Raw genomic sequence first — 20,103 nt, forward strand, 5'->3', positions numbered from 1 at the left:
GGGTCAAGAATGAATGCAAGCCAATGAGCTGGGGAAAGACCCTCCATCTTTTCTTCAATTTCTTTCTCATATGGTTCTAATTCAGAACAATCAAGGAGACTCAGAAAGGCATCAGCTGCGTCAGAGAGATTGGCTTTGTTGGACTGAACCTGAAAAATTTATAAATGAAAATTTTTTATATAGAAACATCTATTGAAATGAAAGCACCCTGTAAAGACTAAATACAAATTCTGGAAATATTCATACAAATTACACCAAATATGTACCCTATCAACGGCCCTTGCGACAGCGTTCGTCTGCGTACGGAGCGCAATAGCTTCGGCCAACAGTCCCACATTCCTGAGGAGTTTTTGGATGTCGCGTTCGACATCATTGGGCCGTTCAGACATGATGACCAAGTACTTGCTATGGTTTGAGATGAATGATTTCAGCGAGTCATCCAGGGAGCACCACCTAGTTTCCACAGGCAGAATTGGCATGGTACCTCCCATTTCTTTCAGTCTTTGCTGCAAATATTATAAAATTAATAAATTTATAATATCGTGAAACTTGAATCTTTATATTTACCCCAATCGCATGCCTTGACTTAAAAAATTTCTGGATTTTCACTACTTGCTTCACAATGACTGGCTGACAGATTTTTTCACCAAGCTTCGCAAGAAGATGGGCGCCACATCCAAATACCACAAGGCCATCATATTTTTCTTTCAGTTTTCTACGCACTGCCTTCATTTTGTTTTCAGAGTCCGAGCAGAAAGCAAAGGGCTGGAAAAGTGGCAAATGAAAATTTTTAATCACGCTTAATCTTTAATGTAGACTCATTGATAATTTAAAATTTCATTTGGTTCTTTTGATTGATAAAGATTTGCAATTCATAATATCAATGTTTATAATGTTTACCATACGACCATATTTTTCGTTGCAGGTAGAAATAATATTTTCTGCAACGTTTGTGCAGTATTCAGCTGTTTTAATCTCGGAACCTGCGTTGTCCAGTGCGAGTAGAAAGCATCTACCCTTGACCTGAATAGATGAGCCAATGATTGGCTGATGAGCCGTTGAAGTCCAGCCATCTTGGCTAATAGAATACGGAAGATTTGTATTCTTCATGAGGTCTTCCAGCGCTGCGTCAGCTTTCTCAGCACACCTGTCCAGCAGTGGTCCACTGAGTTTTTTACTAGAAGGTGGTGTGTATCCAGGTCTAATAACCTCGAACATCTTCTTGTATGTTTCACTCGCTGCAGTATTGAACGGGATGGCGTTGCCGAAAACATATTCGGCAACCCTCTCGTCCATGATCTAATTGGAAAGTTAAAATTAAGCAATGTAATAATATGTAATAAATAACAACGTGAACAATATAAGTTCTGCATGGATGACGTCAGATTCAATTTTATTTTGTAACTATTTGTACGTGCAATGTATGCATGCATGTATGTATCAATTCATTTTCATTTAATTTTAAAACGTCTGTTACTTATATTATATTTTCTCTTTCACGTCTTTTACGTACAATTGCTACAAACAGAATCACCTACCCGAGCCATGGAAGGCGTTGTTTTGCAAACGAAAGAAGCTAACGAATTCTGTTGCTTTGAAGATCCCGAACCACTTAAACTTTCTGTTTGGTGCTCCTTCTCCACCAAGTTTTGAACTTCTTTCATTCCTTCCTCAGCTTCCACGACTTCGACTTCCTCTTCATCAGTAGTTGTAATAAGCTCCCGTCTTTTTCTATTGTCCTTTTTAAAGACCCTGCAGTAATCCGCTAAATGTTTTTTAATACGCTGGGGACGTCCACTCATTTTATCTCCACAGTGGTTGCATACAATATTTGTCACTGTCTTCCCAATCGGCTGACTTAACCTTTTCTTCTCGTACATGCCCAGCAGAAAATCTTGAGCATTAATGAGCGAGCAAGGCTGCTCATTCTTGCTCGAGTTGCTTTTTTAGGCATTTTTCATGCTCAGCTCGCTCATCGCTAAAATCGCTCGCGAGCAATTCTTGGTTTTTCTTGCTCGAGCGGCTCGCATCAAAAAAGAGCAGAAATTGCTCGCGAGCAATTCTTGTTTTTTCTTGCTCGAGCGGCTTGTATTAAAAAAGAGCGTAAATTGCTCGTTTTTTCTGGCTCATTTCCGCTCTGCTCGCTCTTGCTCACTTTTGCTCATGAGCAACCCTTGCTTTTTTCAGCTCAACCTGCTCGAGCTTAATTGAACTCGCTAATTTTCTGCTCATTCATGCTCTGCTCGCTCTTGCTCACTTTTGCTCATGAGTAACACTTGCTTTTTTCAGCTGACACTGCTCGAGCTGAAAGTGTCTTGCTAAATTCGGCTCATTTCACGCTCGGCTCGCTCTCGCTCATTAAACTGGCTTGCGAAAATATTTGCCAAAATATAGACAGTCGCCAATGATTTATTTTGGTTTTATATTTACGAATCAAATTGAATGCTTCAGATTAACATGCATGCATGAGACCAAAACGAGGATGGGTTATGAATGATAGATAAATAAAACTGTATATTATGCTTTTTACTGGGCCTCTTCATTATTTGGTGGAACACTAACATACAACTTTCCATTTGTCATTTCCATCAAAATACAAACACCCTTGACCATTTCGGCATCTACCACCCTCAATCGCTGGTGCGCCACACTTGCTGAATAAAGATGAGGGAGCTTCAGGTCTTCCATATTCAGTTCACGATCGCCCGACCTAATTGTGCACTTTTTGATGATGTGTGGCGTGCAGTTCAAAGATAAAATTTTTAATCTGACTTTGTTGTTTTCAACAATTTTCATGACATCTGTGACGATACCAAATGTATTGTCTTTCAGTTGCACGCAAGAGTCACATTTGCGTGTACCCTTCTGACTCTCAAAAGTTCGAAGGACAAATCCTGACCACAGTGCTTTCTTGAAGTGCTTCCCTTCAGCATCTTCAGACGTTGGTGGGCCTCTTGTCTCAGGTGGTCCGACTTTGGTAGATTTGCCTTCTAAGAGTTGGGAAACGTACTCTTTTGTTTGTTGCCTCCTGAGCACTGTCTGTGCAATGTGAGGGAGCGATTCTCTCATGATTGCACGCTCCATTACCTGTTGTGCGGTAGCTTTCGTGCTGCTGATGTCTTTTTTGATGTCTGGGAACTTTCCTTCATACTGGTATGCCGAAAAGTTTTGTAACGGACCCATTCGAGCAACAGCCAATGGCCAGTGAAGAGACTGATGAAGGTTTGACGTCATGACCAGAGTTCCGTAGAGTGTCACATATCCTTGAGAATGCTCCTCTAGGTAGGTTTGAGCAGTAATCAGATCAGTCTCCGTAATCGTGGACTGATTAAGGAGCCAATATGCAGCGACAAATCTGTAAAGCAAGTAAATATAATAATACAGATGGGTGTAAAGTGAAAGTATAGAACAGGCTGGAAATATTTATATTTAAGAGAAAATCAAATGACAAAAGATATACGTTTTAACTTCAGGGAAGAGATTTCATTTTTCTACTTAAATAAGAGTTTTGAAGATAAAAACAATTTTCGATTAATTTTAATTTGTAAAATTTAAAAAATTTACTTGCATAATTAAAAATTTAAGTAGATATAATTAGAAGATTATTAAGTATTTGGGCAGATTGCCGCATAAATACAGTATTATTTAATTATTTGCAATTATAAATAAGTTTTAGAAAAAACATTTACCTTGCCCAAACCGCTACATCTTTTGGCTTCTGTACCTCAATGAGCAATGGCACACTCAAGTGAAGAGTCCACAACTTTGCCTGGCTAGCTTTCCATGATTTAAAGTCTGTAAATTTTGTGAGCAATCTTGCATTTTTCAGAGTCGGCAGTCGCACCTCAGACATATTTTTGTCGAGGAGCATTCGCTTTGCAGGAGTGTAAATGTAGTAGTCTTGGCGAAAATTGCTTGTCCACAATTTCAGGACTGTTTTTGAGTGGCCTACATCAGCTAAAAAAGAGAATATCAATTTAAAAAAGTGTAATCTTCTATAATTAAATAAGTAATTTACCCGCGTGCATCTGCTCAACTCCAATATTTTCAGGGATGAGAAACCCTGGTAGATCCAGCAGAACGCTTTCATTTTGAACACCCTTGCAGGGCTCACCTGTGCTTAAGGCAGTGTCCAAATCCTCTTTCCAGGATACGTTAGTGCGTAGTGGCGCACATGGTTCTCGAAAAGTATACCTGGCAAATATCGTGTATTTATGAATGATAATCAATAGAAGCAAAAAGCAATAATTAACTGGTGTATAAATTTCAACGCTATATATATATATATAAAATAGCTAGAGGGGCCACAAAAAGTCAAAAACTGAAAAGCGCGCAGCTTTAAAAATAGAAATATATTAATTGCTTTATGAATTTACTAGAGATGCACAAAGTAGTGGTTAAATATTAAAATATTTAATGTTCTCTCATTTTCTACGTACCTGTTGTACGACTGCCCAATGGCGTCGTTGGGGTGATAACACCAAGTGCATCCAAATTGAGCATTGTGTACGCATGACCCGATCATCTTGGGTCTCGCGACCGAGTCTGCGACTGCTGTGAGTGGGAAAATTTTACAGTTTCTCGCTTCTCCGTTGTGGTCCGTCCACTGAATTCCTTTTTCAGCAATATACCTAGCCTCTTTAACAAAAGGCTGTAGAAGAACATTCATATCAGGCTCTTTTCGGCCCACCCAGATTGCTGCTAGCTTCACGTTTCGAGACCTAGAGATAGGGAATAAATAAAAGAGTTGCATATATTAATTATTAATTAGAGAGGGATCAAATAATATTTTTCTGTAGCTACTAAATTTAGAACTTTATAAACGAAAGCATGTAATATATTTATCAAGCAGTTATTCAGATTTATTAAATAAAGCTGCTGCGCAGAAAATCGACCATCAGCTTCTAGATCTGCGAGTATTTGTATTTTTGTCGTTAAATTATTATATTTTCAGAAAGTTGTGCCCTATTATTATTAGCCTGCATATGTATATATATAAAATTTAATGAAATACTTAGTCATATTTATTTAGCCATATTCATTCAACCATATATATATATATACACATTTACCTCTCCGATTTTTTAATAAAGTTTGGAGCCAACATCAGAGCAAAAATGGATTTCTTCGAGGCTTCGAAAGCAGGTGCAGCATCCCCGAAAATGTTGTAACTATGAATGGACGGTCCGAATTTTCCACGAAGCGAAGCGTGGATGCTTCCATCTGGGAGATCAGAAAAGACTTTCTCTTCTCCATCTGCCCTCACTAATGGCATTTCAGCAAAGTTTCCATCATAGCTCTCGCTATTCTTCTCAAGTGTTGATGACAAAATATTCTTCAGCTTGGCGGTAAAGAAGAAATTTTCTTCCTTTTCTGATTTTTTGATCAACTCATTGCATGATGGACAGAGTAACTTTTCTTCTTTCAATCCCACATATTTCATGCACTTCTTGCAAAAAACATGACATTCCATTGTGTCACTGGTTGCTTTGTAAAGTTTTTTCAACTTATACTGGTTGTCCGGAAAGTCATTAGTTCCAAGGAGAAGATTGAGTCCGCGGAAAATCTCGGTTTTCAAAGAGTCAGTAGAGTTGTGTTTAATGAGTATTGATAAAATGACAAGCGTCATATCTGCCACACTTGGACCATCAGGAGGGTAAAGGGGGACCTGTGGCAACTTCAGAAAAGGAGCAGCGAAACTCTCGTTTTTGTCAAATTCCTCTGGTAGTGAGTCCTCATTTGACTCCTGAAATAATAATAATCATGGCATAAATTTTAATTTTTGGGAAATATATAATTTATGAGAAACTAAAGATTATAATTAAAGAAAATTCATTAATATTAATTGACGCATTTTCCCAGCAAAGTTTAAATTCCCAGTTTAAAATGTACCATAAAAGCAAAAATAATATGATGAAAGGTGAGCATTTAGCTATTAAAGTACCTCCTCTTGCTGCCCATTATTAATTTCTTCGTCGCTATTATCCTCGTCGACGTCGCTCTCATCAACTTCAGAATCATTGAGAGAGGAAACAGACGTCGTTGTAAAATCATCAGCATCGGCGTCAATCTCGGAGGAGGGAGAAGCTCGTCGTTCCATCTTGGCAAAATAATAATAATGAAAAACATCACAATAAATACTTTCTTCTTAATTTTAAACATTAAATGCAACTGTATTACTTCACATTCAGGCTCTTCTTCATAATGGCCATCATCGCTTTCTGGTGATGGTTGGTCATCGTTGTCACTGCATCTATCAACTCCTCTTTCATCATGCGTTATACGAGTCTGAGAATCTTCATCATTTTCACTTGCCTCACGGTCATATTCATCTCCCTTAAATTTTTTTAAATAAATTATATATTATTATTATTAACGTCTCAAAATTGATTTTCTTGTTTGTATTTTTATCAAACACATTAATATTAAATTTACTGTGGTATTTTCATTTTTTGTTATCATTTATAAACATTGATTTAAAATATATTTCAAAAATATGAACAAAAAAGTCATGTATTGTAACCATTTTCGATTCAATTTATTTGTTTGTTTCTCAGGTGATGATCTTCTCAAAATGCACACTTTCTGATTATTGAAAACAATAATGTAAAAAAATGCAAAAGGAAAAACAAACATTTATAACAATACAATCATAGTAGTTTTACAAAATGGAATTCCAAATAATATTCTAAAATGTGCCAAATAAAATTGTGTTACCTTCACGGTAGTTCCATATTAATTTTTTTCTAAATTTTATAGATTTTTAAATTTTGCAAAAAGTTAATTGAAAATTTTAAAGTAGTGAAATGAAAATAATTTTTTTAAGTATAATTACTGCAAAACCACAACCCCAAAAATTTCAACAGACTCATCAATCATTGCACACTAATCATCACTAATATTTATTTACAAATTAAATTTTTAAATTCCTCCTGCATACCAGTCAGAGGCCTATATAAATATTAGAATATTTTCTCATTATAATATTATTTGTATTTTCATTGAAAATTATGAAAAATTATTTTTTCACTTACCGGTGATGACATGTTATTAGTGGTCTCTTCTGCATAAGCTTGATCCATAGCTTGGGCTGCTTTCTTCCTCCAGTTATAAATTGTCTGCCTCGGCAATTTATTATTACTGTGCAACACACGGTAACTCTTCCTTTTTCGTGGTCCTGCTGAACCACTGCTTTCGAGTTGTTGATCCATTTTGGTCCTTTTATTATCAGAAGGAAACCAAAATGTAGATCAGTATATATGCTATATGCACAGGCAAACTCAAAACCAAAACAATAATCCATACGCAGATTCGTTCATATGGAAGCCCAGGCAGAATGCACGAACAACCAGCGCGCGCTTTCTAGGTAAATTAATTTAGCGGGCAAAGCGTTGCACACACAGAAGCCAATCAGCGTTGAGTGTCGATTTGGTCTCCAGACGCCACCGCAGACCGCACACTACTGCATTGCTTCCTTACCTCACGATCGGTAATTTCATTATTGTTGTCTCGCACTCTGTTCCGGCTAAAATATTCGCCGAAATCACTCTTGAGATCAAAACAACGAGATAGTCGTGACAGTGAATGTAGAAGAAAACGGACTACATCTTCTTAATAATAAATTACCGACTCTTGTTGGAAACACAATAAGCAAGGTTAGTTCCTAAATAAGTGTTGATTATGTATTTTTTGTTTGTGTCAATGCATGTCCCGAATTTTAAGTGCGCGCAGTTATATTTGCGAAGTCACACATGTAAATAATTGAAGATAAACTGTGTAAATGTATGTACATGCACACATGATAATGCATGAACATGCATGCATGAATGTACTTTGTGCATGTTTCGTAAATGCATGTACTTTGTGCATGTGTAAATGGATAATTATATAATGACATAGATATGCACAAAAAATGCATATTGCACATACATGCATGTACATATTGCATTTATTTACATGCATGTACATAATGCATTTACATGCATGTATGTACATAATGCATTTACATGCATGTATGTACGTAATGCATTTACGTGCATGTATGTACATTAATGCATTTACATGCATGTATGTACGTAATGCATTTACGTGCATGTATTTACATAATGCATTTACATACATGCATGTACATAATGCATTATTTACTTGCATGTATGTACATAATGCATTTACATGCATGTAAATATGTACATAATGCATGTACATGCATGTGTACATAATGAATGCACGTGCATGTGTACATAATATTGCATGAATATTGCACATACATTTACATGCATGAATGAATATGCATACTTAATTAAAGCACTGAATTCTGACCAAAAGTCTCAATTGGATTGTTATTTTTGTTGATTTTATTCTGTGTGCATGTTTTTGCTCAGCAGTGCAAAAAAGAATCAGAAACAGCAATAATGAATACTTAAATTTTGTTAATTATTTCGTCAATTTCATTTGTAAATGAATATGTTTTATTTATTTCTAATTCATAGGTTGCTCCAGTTAAACTTTTAATCATGACGAGCCAATCTCGACCTTCACCAGAGAAGGCTAATCAAGAAGGACGTAATTACGTCGTTATTGAATGGTTCCAGTCGAAAAAAACGCAAGTTTGTTTGGTTGACGAAGTAAACAATATGGATGATCCCCCAAAAAAAGGAACCAAGAAGTACAACGTGATTTCTGGAAAAGATAAAAGTGGCAGGCTTGAAACAAAACCAGCTCTGATTTTACATGGCCCAGGTAATTTTTAGTTTTTAACCATCTCTTAAGTAAGTTTTGTTTTTATTAATAATTATTTGTTAAATTAGGCACTTTTTGTGAAATGCAAGAGATGGAAAAATTGAGGAAACTTGACGCTGACTGTGTTTTCCCTGGAGAGAGACCCAAAAGGATCCGAAGGTTGCCTGCCAAAAATTTAGAAACTGCCGATGAGGAAGATAGACCGAGATCTCCGTCAAAGAAAATGGGGAAAAAAGCGGTATATATAAATATATCTATATATTTTTATCAATTGTGTTGCATGTTTCATTATATTAATTTCTAGCATGGAACCAGTAACATGCAAATTGATCTGTTAAATGCAATATCAAGAGCTAAAGAGGTGAATTTGCCAAGCGATGAAGACGAAAACAACACCTCTCTTGATGGTCCAGGAGCCACTCAAGAAAATCTGGGCAAAGAACGCAAGAAAGCGAGCAAGAAATGCAGTACTCAAGAGAAAAGGGCGCCAAAGACGAACACTGTGACTAAGACTGGAGCTGCTAATAAGGACACCACCACCCAGAAAGTCAATATTCACAGTTCCCAAGAGAGGAGCAGGCCTCTGGCCAAATCCGCTGGTTCCATGAGGCTGGACGGAGGTCGTGGAAATAACAGGCCGACTGCTGGATCGTCTAAGATGTAATGATATCAAATTATTTGATTTTTGCAATTGGTAATTTTGTTTCTACAAATGAAAGGCCTGAGAAAGGAAAGGAGAAGGTTCAGTTTACTGAGAGTTTAGCAGCAGGAACCGGTGATGGAGAAGATAGCGACACCTCTTTTGATGGTCCAGGAGCAACCCAAGAAAATGTGGGCAAAGAAAGCAAGAAAGCAAGCAAGAAATACAGTACTCAAGAGAAAAGGGCGCCAAAGACGAACACTGTGACTAAGACTGGAGCTGCTAAGAACACCACCACCCAGAAAGTCAATATTCACAGTTCCCAAGAGAGGAGCAGGCCTCTGGCCAAATCCGCTGGTTCCATGAGGCTGGACGGAGGTCGTGGAAATTACAGGTCGACTGCTGGATCGTCTAAGATGTAATGATATCAAATTATTTGATTTTTGCAATTGGTAATTTTGTTTCTACAAATGAAAGGCCTGAGAAAGGAAAGGAGAAGGTTCAGTTTACTGAGAGTTTAGCAGCAGGAACCGGTGATGGAGAAGATAGCGACACCTCTTTTGATGGTCCAGGAGCAACCCAAGAAAATGTGGGCAAAGAAAGCAAGAAAGCGAGCAAGAAATGCAGTACTCAAGAGAAAAGGGCGCCAAAGACGAACACGGTGACTAAGACTGGAGCTGCTAATAAGGACACCACCACCCAGAAAGTCAATATTCACAGTTCCCAAGAGAGGAGCAGACCTCTGGCCAAATCCGGTGATTCCATGAGGCTGGACGGAGGTCGTGGAAATTACAGGTCGACTGCTGGATCGTCTAAGATGTAATGATATAAAATTATTTATTAAAATTTAGCTTTTTCAATTGGTAATTCTATTTTACACATGTCACAGGCTTGAGAAGGAGCATGACGAAGATGCTGACAGCACAGATCATCGTGAAGTTGAGACACATTCATCCGAAGAAAGACGGCGTCAGATTCAAAGAGGTAAAAATTATAAATGATCATTTTTTATATTATGCACTTAAATTTAATTCTTAGAGTGGTCATCTGATGGCCTTTTTTCTGATTGGGATGACGCTGTCGTTCAAGGTGCGATAAATATATATCTGTTAGCGGGCAAAATAAGGGCTATTCACCCAACTGTTTAATTGATTTTTATTGTAGGTGAGAGCAGTCACGAGGTTGACCCTTTACCATCAAGGTCGTCTCAGTTTGTGGGTAAAAAACCAAGTCTGGCCAGTGAAGGTGAAGTTTTGTTTTTTATTTATTTTTATGTATATAATAAATCTCAAATTTAGACCGATCTTGTTGCTGCTCAGTGGAAATGCTACAGTTAATTCACGTGCTGGATAGCAAAATTGACCTGCTCCTTAAGTCCAGTGCTGCTATGAGAGGAACGCAAGCTGCTTCCGATGAACCTGATTTGCTACAGATTGTGTGCAACAATTACGTAAGTCAATTTTAATTTCAGTTTTCATATCATATTTTGATCCCAAATTTCATGATACAGAACTACATCGGCAATGGCTACGTGCTCCTGAGAGGAAGATACGCTTCGGTTGATATGTACACGAGTCAGCGTCCTGCGAGATTTGTCACTCAAATGACAAAGGCCGTGTTTGGAGATGACATTTTGAGCAGGTCCCGTCTGAATGCTGAGCGAGGAGACTTCCTTGCACTTGACTGCAAGCTCGTTGAGTGCATTTTCCGTAAGTGCCTCTCTCTTCTCCTTTTGGTTATCTGAATACTTAATTCTTTAGAGCTTGCTTTCACTGTGGTTATTATATGTTAGATTTTTTAGGCAAAAATATGCAGCTAATTTCAGGTCTGAGAAATTTTGAGATGGCTAAATTAATGTTGTACAGTTTGAGAGAGCGCAAAACACGTAGTTTTTCTTTGAAAATTTCACCATTTGCCATTTATTATCCTAAATCACGTGTAGGAGTTTTAAATTTTAAAATGCTTTGAGTTTAAAAAAAACCGAAAAGTCAATAAAGATAATTATTATTTTACGTGTTTATTATTTTTCTGTTTTGCTGCATGAAAGAATTTATTCTGTGAGGTGATTGATTATATTAAATCATATGAGCATAAAGGTAATCTTGCAAAACTTTTCTAATTTTAGTAAGCCAGAGAGCGTACTGCGAGATGAACAATCTCACCCCACTGACTATGGCAGCAACCAGAAGAATCGTTTCGAATGTTTGTCAGCGTGCTAATCCCAACACAAGTGTGTGGACCAGCCATGGCTATCGACAGTTGACAGAAGTTGTTCCCACTGCTGACTGTGATGATGGTGAGTAATTATTTAAATTGTGATCCTTTCTTTTAAATCTATATATTACTAGAATTGCTCAATGAAAGTAGAAATAATAGTACCACATTAAAATACGCATTAATTAATTTTTTAAAAATTGCCTTTCTAATTTGATACAATATCGTAAACAAATCAGAGCCCTTTTAACAAATTGTTTTTATGCCGAAAATATCATACTTTCCGGCCAATCATCATTGAATCGTCGAGATAGATGCATATCATTGATTTTGTTTCTGGTTTCTGTGACGGTTTATTTGGATGGCAAAGATGAACCTGTTTTTTTTTAATTTTTGGGATTAGGCTATGGCAAATTTATCAGGAAAACGCGAGTTGCACTTTTTTTAAATTAATGTACATCTCAATTGATTTGTTTTTAGCTAGCCACACAGACACAGAATGATCCGCAGCTTATGAGGTGAGAAGTTACTCCAAAAAGTTTATTTTTGTATTTTGAAAATCGGTATCAATAAAATACAGCAATTTAGGTTCCTAAAAATGCAAATTTTATTCAAAATATTGCCATTTATGGTTTTCAAGCAAAGCTGTTTCATATGTTTAAGCAATATTATCGCTCAATCTTATTTAATAATTTTAATTAATTTATTCTTTAATTATTTTCTCGTTTGCATTTCATGAGTTCATTAATTTTGGAATTTTCTGTAAGAGCAAAGACACCTAAGACAGGCAAAAACTTTAAAGCAGCAAAACATTTCCTTTTATTGAGAAAAAAAATGAGCTTTTTTAGATCATGTAATTAACACACAGCTTTTATGAATTTAATACAAGGCTTAAAAACGTATTAGTGAATTTAAATCCCCTGTTCAGTTATAACGCGCTTGGCTTGGCTAGATAGCATATTTCTTGCTTCTTGCTCATTACCACTTCCATTATTGCATAAAAAACATGCTCTTTTTTGGTTGCAGTTATTAACGAACAAGAAATATGCATACTTGAGCCATTCTGGCTCATTTTTATTTTCGATCGCTCATTTATTTGGAACATTCCTGCTCTCCACCTCAGTTCTCGTGATTTGCTGGCTAAGGCGTGCATATTTCTTGCATGTAAACGCTTTTTGCTTTTTATTGCCTCCTCATATTGTTGCAATAATGCAAGCGTTAATGTGCAATAAAAATGAATTGACTGTCAAGTCAGTGCTAGCGCGTTTCAGCAGTAAATGGGATTAAAAAAAACTAATTTGAATCAAACGGGAGGGAGTACAGAGCTGCAATTGTGAGCATGAATGAGCCAGAATAATCCTAGAAACGAACTGAGGTTGCGAGCAACAATGTTTAAAAAAGTGTCTATATATGAGCGAGCAACAGAGGCGTTTTTGAGCGAGTAGCTTGAGCAGATAAAAGCACCTTTGAGCGATAAAAAGCACAAATGAGCCAGAAAAATCCTAGCGAGCAAGAAAGAGCCAATATGTTCCATATACGTGCCTAAATGAGCGAGCAACAAAAGCGTTTTTGAGCGAGCAGCAAGGGCAGCAGAAAGCAGCATTGAGCGAAAAATAGCAGAAACGAGCCAGGAACCGAACTTAGGTTGCGAGCAAGAAAGAGCAAGAATGTCCCAAATACGTGTGTAAATGAGCGAGCAAGAAAGAGCGGCAAAAAGCCGCTCAGAATTTTCTGCTGGGATGGGTCCATACCAGATCTTTTTTTCTTCCACAGTTACTGCCACTGGGAGAGGTTTTGGGCATTCTTATGTTGCACAGTAAAATATAACCCCGGTGATATTCTATTATGCAAAAAGCAAACTAAACAGTGTTCACCTAATACAGCGAAAGACAAACTACTGACTGAAATTGGTAATATTTTGTTCTCCCTCCCTTTCTTAAGTGCATTGCATTGCTCTATGAAACCGTGTTCTAATGCAACGAGGAGTATGCTACGAACATGTTCCGCTTTGTCTGCGTCCGCGCCTTCAATCCACTTTGTATAATATTTCTCTCTCCTCCCGTCCTCCCTCCCTCAAACCAGAGACAGGAGACCAGATCGAATAGAAAATAACCATCAACTTGTGTCGCTAGGCTAGAGCCGCTAGAGCAACGGTATGGTTTCTCATACATAAAACAAACCATAATTTATATTTAGAATATTCAAAAAACAATTTTGTGGTTTATGGCAGAACTAGTATCCAGCTCATTTTATCATTTTATGCCTTAAAATTCGACTGATTTAAAAAATGCCAATTAAAGCCTGGCAAAAATTGCTTGGTTTCATCCGGTTTTAACCGCCCCGGCAAAAACCGGCTGGTCGAAATGGCGAACACTGGCTGTAAATATTTTTATAGTAGAAATGTCCTTTTTTGATTATTGCAAATTGTAGAACAAATTGCTGCATCCAACAATTCAAATAATTTTAATTATCTTGCTGTATATCGATCCACTTTAAAACACTGTCGGTGACACATTGCTGATTTGGTGACTGCTTACTGCTCCGGTTTAAAAGCGAGGTGCATTTTTAATTAATTCGATGCTAAACTTGAAAGTCCTAAGAAGATATATATTCGTTTCAATTCACATAGCAGCCACTAGTTTCTTCTTGTGTAATTTTAATGAAAAACCCAAACTCATTATAACCACGAAAAAGCAGCGCACTCTCTACTCTATATCCGTTCGACAAAAACGAAAAAGAAATCTACAAGCTTTTTGTATATACAATAATGTTTACGCACGCCAATTTTTATTTTAATGTAATGACCTACACGGGTAGACGAATATTTTAAATCAAGTTGGAACATTTTATTTATAATTCTATATTGTCTATTTTTTAATTCCTCGATGACAACTATCGTTTTATGGTACTATTGAGAAATAAGATCAAATTTCGAAATAAATGAGGGATTAAATTGAATGCCTGTTATTTGTACCACTAATATTGTATATTATGGTGTATATACGTTTGAAAAGGAGAACTGGGATGTATGGGAATTGAAATAGTTATGTTAAGCTCTAATGTTGTTTATAAAGTTGAGAGTGATTAAGAAGCTATTTTCATTGAAATTTACTAACTACCGTTAGAATACATGAAAACATAATTAATAAGCAATTTAACTTTAGCTCGTGTTTCATGTTACAAAGAGCATGGTTGAGAAATGAATTAATAATTGTTGTATGTTCGTTTAATTGCGGCGCTTATTGCGTGCGATACAGTTCACGGGGAGCTGCACGTAGCTAATTAACGAAAGTGGCAAAAATCGACTTTCGGGCGAGGCCGCGCGAGCATGCATTAAATCTGATACGCCTACTCGCGGTGAACACGAATTTAATGAAAAACTTCCGCCGGTTGAATCCGTCGACGTGATCATAAATTTATTGCGTCACTTGAGCCATCACCATCGCCGTCCACGTCCAGAGAACCCAATCTGGTGGTGCATGCGAGCGTATAGAGGCATTTGATTGCTCGCTGCTGTTTTTACTGCTGCGCAGCTAGCAATTGGAGAGCTGGAGAGCGAAGTAAAAGCTTATTTGGCTGTGCGCGAATCAATTTAACGAACGCCGCCGCGTTTGAGCAAAACGCGAGAGAGGCAAAATTTGCGCTCGTCGAACGGCTTGTTGAAAAATTGAAAACCTTTTTGCACTGCACGCGCGGGCTCTGCTAAAACACAGCCTCTTTTGCGCTGCTATTCTCTGTTTATGTGTGTGTGTACATACAGGGTTTATGACAAAAGCAGCAGCGTGCACGGCTTTTGTTGACGCGTTCTTTTCAATTTGCCTGCTGTGGATTGTTTTAATAATTAAAATAACGGTCTCCTGAGCTTTTAATACTGCACGAGAACACCAAATGAAATTGGACTTAAAATGATTATTTTAGCTCACTGTGACGAGAACACTAAAATTTCATTGTACTGAGAATACATTATCTTAAAGTAGAGTGCTTTACAGGCAGACAATTAAAAATATTTTGCATTTTGTTAACTATAGAGGTAGTTCATTGAGTTTGTTGTTTGTGAAATTTAGCCAGAGTTTATCTCTAAAATGTCCAATAATGAAATCAGGACCGAGGAACAGTTTAATTTCAAAAATTTCTATTGATTTTGAACCCTTTTCGTCAAAATATATCCAAATGTGTGCAAATTATGAGCTAAAATCCCCTTAATTAAGAAATAAATGGTAACTTTACAATATAGAGACAACTTATGCCCGCCGCTTGATTAGCAAGCAAATGTTCGAGCCGATTTTCTTAAAAATTTAAACGGTGTAACCTAAGATATTTTTAGTTTATTTCTTCACTTTTAGATAGTATTTCAATTATAAAGGTAAAAAGGATTTTCACAAATTTTCTGTAAAACTTTTTACTTGCATAAAATTGAAAAAGCATAAAATGGCGCAGTTAGGTTAGCAGCCCAAATTTTAGTATCTTTACGGAACATGAATTTCGAGAGTGCATTCCTATTAAAAACGGTCCGCTTGGCACACACCACACACGAGAAGAATGTGCCGCTTTATAATACTCTCCGCAGCTTCCACATCGTAATCAATTTCTCTCTAGACGCGGAAATGAACGGCGGCACTTTTCTCCGCCCGGCGCAGAGGAGGAAGAAATTCACGCACCGTGCAAATGATAATTAGCTTTTCTGCGTTCCTCCCAAAAGTGGCTCAATTAAGTCGGATTTAAGGCTGGGAATAATGCATGGGCGAAAAGTTTGGGTCGTGACACGGAATAGCAGTTTGTGTTTCCATGCGCGCTCGCTGCTCACTCGCCCGACGTCATTCATTAATTTTTGCGGTCCCCAACCTACGGCATTCGCACTCTCGGTCCCCACATCCCATATATACCCCGGCCTCATCCAACGCGGCTGCGTTAATTATTAATTTAGAAAACAAACAAAACGGCCCGGCTTTTCTTTCTCTCTTAAAAGCAGTTAAGCTTTATTATTCAAATGGCGCTGTGATTTTGGCGCGTACATTTGCATTAAAGTGCCTATCCGGAAGCAGTGAAAGTTTAATCCGCATCTCTACTTAGGTGAGGCGTGAAATTTTTGTATGTTATGCAAGGATAAAAACAATTAGTAGTAGTAATTTTACAGCTCATAAAAAAGAGGAGTTATAAAAATTCTTTCATGAATAGTTAGAGGTCTCACAATCAGCCGCGAGATTTAAGGCGGCGGCTGGCAGAACTATGGCTTAGCCGCATATTTTTGCCTTGCTGCGGCTAGTCATTTTCATCGGCGGCTGGCGCGGCTGTCAATATTTTAAACGTCAAGTTTGATGGTGCTTCAGACATTTTTTCTCCTGGGCTTTTTAATTTTTTGACCCTTTTTCATCAGCGGCTGGCGTGGCTGGCGCAGCTTACAATTAGCCAGATGATTTCATCAACTTAATGCTAAATAATGTTTTTTTAAATCCACGGGCGTGTGACGCATCCTTCCCTGATATGCTATGATTAAAAACAATATTTGGAATAAAACCAGTACTTAAAACTCAACCCCATCCGGACACCTTATATAAGCAGAAATAAATAAATAAAATTTGTGCTGGGCGCCCGCGTTATCCGCTAAGCGGTGAAAAAAAGCGGTCTCATATCACACAGGCGAGGTTATAAAAAAACATTACTGATCATTGCTACATTCTGGAAGATTTTAGATCGTCGTTCCATACGTAGAAATTTGTAGAAACTCTCTTAATTTTTTTCAGCAATTCACGTCCAAGCCCTTAAAACGCTGAATTGTCTCACAGTAAGCCATATATCGCAATATTTGTGCTTCCCTCTATTTTGCACCAAAACTTGCATTTCCCTCCCTATTTATTATGCAGTTTCAATTCTGCAATGAGAAATCTCTTTTGATTATTTTCCCTAACCGAAAAAGTAGTCTAAACACGATATAAAATAAAAGCAATTTCCAAGAGAGAGTGTTGCAAATAATCCCGGCTCGAAATCCGCTGCGGACGTGGAAAACGATATCCTTCGCGCGCGTGTGTGTGCATTTGTGGTGAGCTGCGAGGTGAGGATGGATAAAGTTTTGTGTGCACCGGAATGATCACTGGGATGAGAATAATTTTATGCTGCTGCGCGGAGAGAAGCAATTGCCCACGGGTGTGTGGAACGAGACACAAAGCTTGGAAAGGATCTTTACTTCTCATCAGGATGGCATATATATGTTTTGTTTTATAGTCAAACACTCCAGGAGCGGTGCCGCGCGCTCAATCTACAGTAGTTATGTAACCTGCACACTTGGTAATGGATATTTTAAAAGATATCGCTCCATCATGCCCTTCTTAAGGTGTTATGAAACTCGTCCAAGATGTTTTTCAATATGCATGATGGACGAGAAAACTTACCATACATTATATATGTCACTTATAAAATGCTTTGCTTGCAAAAATTTGTGCTCAACCCCGTGGAAAAAATATTCAGCATAAAAATAAATTTGTAGGACATCCAATCCAAGCAAATCTTTCAAGTCTATCGGGTTTTGTGATATTTTTTGTTTCTTTTTATTCTAGAGACTATACAGAGATCAGCACATTATGTTTAGCAAAAGATGATATGATGGTATGACTAAATCTGAATGGAGCTTAATTACTGTGAGAATTCAGAGCCATCAAAGTGGATCAATAGAGGGCGACAATTGAAAATTATTTGAATTGTTGGATGCAATAAGCAGTTGATCGATAAACAATTTGTTCTACAATTTGGAATAATCAAAAAAGGGCCTTGCTAATAAAAATTAAAACTTTTAAAATTTTCTTTAAAATTTACAGAGTTTGATCACATTTTCTTGGCAGATTTCGATTCCTCTCGTCAATATCTATTCAACAGCGCAATGAAAAATTTTAGGGAAACTCTTTGTTGTGAAATAAAATGAGATTTCAAGTAAGGACACAGTCCTCATCCTCACCATTTGAAACGCATGCTTACCTTCGCAGCCACTTTTCTCGCCACTTAATCAGCATGCGAACTTTTGAGCTGATTTTCTCAAACATATAAACGGCAAGGCAGCCTGGGAAATTTCTATAACTTATTTTACCTCATTTTTAGATACGGGTATTTCAAGTAAAATAAAGTTAAAATAATTTTTCACTAGAGCTTTATTTAGAATGCTTGTGAGCTAAATTGCACACTCACAATATATATTCTCACTGTGAGAATCAAAATGAGGACTATACAAAATATACTTTTAAAGAGAGAATTCTCAAAATATTAATTAACTTTCATTTTCAGAGTAAAAGTATAACAAAATATAAGAATAATATAAAAAAATATATCTCTATTTGTAGCACTCTCCTTAATCAGGGTTCGCAAGTATTTACCAAGTAGTGGTATTTATTTACCAGCATGGTATTTAACGGTAAATACCAGAAAACTGAAATTTTTATCATAGTTCAATAAATAGTATAGGTGAAAGTGTGCTCCGCAGCAAAAAAACTGGTAAATACCGGTAATTACCCCTCTGGTATGGTAAAAATATGAAATTCTGGTAAATTCCGAACTATGCGTCCTTAATGCAACAGAAATAGAGAATTTTGATTTTAATCACATTTCGCTGCAGCTGGACTTTCGACCGCAGTTTGGTCGCATTAAATTTCTTTTAAATCCGGAGAGCGTATAACAGCGACGGACCCGGATCAAATGGCCAAATTCGTGTTTTGTCAATTTCGTTTCTCTGATATTGTTAATCAGTTAAGTTCAAATTTAAATAGTCGGTTGTTGAGATTTTCGCTCTGATTGCGAATTAAATTTTATCATAGTGACGTCAAGTGTCATTTTGAGTTCAACTTTATATGCAGAACATAAATAATATGTCCTAACTACCAAGAGTTTGTAGTGGTTGCGGAGCCTAGCTCCCACTCCTTTTTCATTTTTAGTCTAGGGTATTGTTATTAATGTTTGTTAGAAATTCGTTAATGCAACAGGAGAGAGAGATTTTGAATTTAAATTAGTTTTCGCTGGACACACGAGCCAAAAAGTCGCATCTTAAGAGTTCCGAGAGCGTTTAATTGTGAAGGACCCGGCTCAATCGGGTAAATTCTTTTCTAATTTAAATTGTTCTTCAAGTCAATTCTCTTAAATTGTTAATACTAAAGTCGATTATGAATTCTGTCTAAAGGTCCTTGTATTCTGTTAGAATTAGTCGCCAAGTGACTGTTTCATAAAGAGAAGATTATTTGTTGAAGATCCCGCAAGGTTTCATTTTCACCTCCTAACCCCCAAAAGTTTATTCATCACTCTTTCCCTAAGTAACTATATATATAATACACGCATAAATATGTATGTATGCGCGTATACTGTGCTATTACATATTATTTTTCCTGTTAAATATTTTTGCATGTTATTATCGTTATTATTATTCAGGTGCTGTTAGTTGTGGGTTAACAAAATAAAATATTGTTTATGTTTTTAGCATTCTTGCACGCATGAATGGTGTGCGTGACATAGAGCACACAAGCACTCGCACCCGCCAC

At 37.0% G+C, this 20,103-nt stretch overlaps 2 protein-coding genes across 4 annotated transcripts; one reads left to right on the top strand and one right to left on the bottom strand.

Moving 5' to 3' along the window:
- Positions 1-2,518: 2,518 nt before the first annotated feature.
- Positions 2,519-6,707, bottom strand: LOC135936312 (uncharacterized). 2 transcript variants are annotated; one of them, XM_065479070.1, is made up of 7 exons: positions 6,181-6,707; positions 5,945-6,100; positions 5,073-5,746; positions 4,440-4,721; positions 4,019-4,194; positions 3,690-3,957; positions 2,519-3,355 (listed from the first exon to the last, which is right to left on the bottom strand). In XM_065479070.1, exons 2-7 carry the CDS (start codon positions 6,098-6,100, stop codon positions 2,527-2,529), a joined length of 2,385 nt encoding a protein of 794 aa, XP_065335142.1. In that variant the 5' UTR covers positions 6,181-6,707; the 3' UTR covers positions 2,519-2,526. The 2 variants fall into 2 exon arrangements, with proteins under 2 accessions (XP_065335142.1, XP_065335141.1); XM_065479069.1 differs by having other exon boundaries at positions 5,945-6,707.
- Positions 6,708-7,051: 344 nt separating this feature from the next.
- LOC135936345 (dentin sialophosphoprotein-like) lies at positions 7,052-12,421 on the top strand. Of its 2 annotated transcripts, XM_065479121.1 has the most exons (13): positions 7,052-7,655; positions 8,490-8,739; positions 8,808-8,977; positions 9,044-9,399; positions 9,459-9,797; positions 9,857-10,198; positions 10,269-10,363; positions 10,418-10,468; positions 10,544-10,624; positions 10,678-10,829; positions 10,890-11,088; positions 11,505-11,675; positions 12,074-12,421. In XM_065479121.1, exons 2-13 carry the CDS (start codon positions 8,514-8,516, stop codon positions 12,094-12,096), a joined length of 2,205 nt encoding a protein of 734 aa, XP_065335193.1. In that variant the 5' UTR covers positions 7,052-7,655; positions 8,490-8,513; the 3' UTR covers positions 12,097-12,421. The 2 variants fall into 2 exon arrangements, with proteins under 2 accessions (XP_065335193.1, XP_065335194.1); XM_065479122.1 differs by lacking the exon at positions 10,418-10,468.
- The last annotated feature ends 7,682 nt before the right edge of the window (positions 12,422-20,103 follow it).

This window comes from Cloeon dipterum, chromosome 2, assembly GCF_949628265.1.
Source record: "Cloeon dipterum chromosome 2, ieCloDipt1.1, whole genome shotgun sequence".
NCBI classification, from domain to species: Eukaryota; Metazoa; Arthropoda; class Insecta; order Ephemeroptera; family Baetidae; genus Cloeon; species Cloeon dipterum.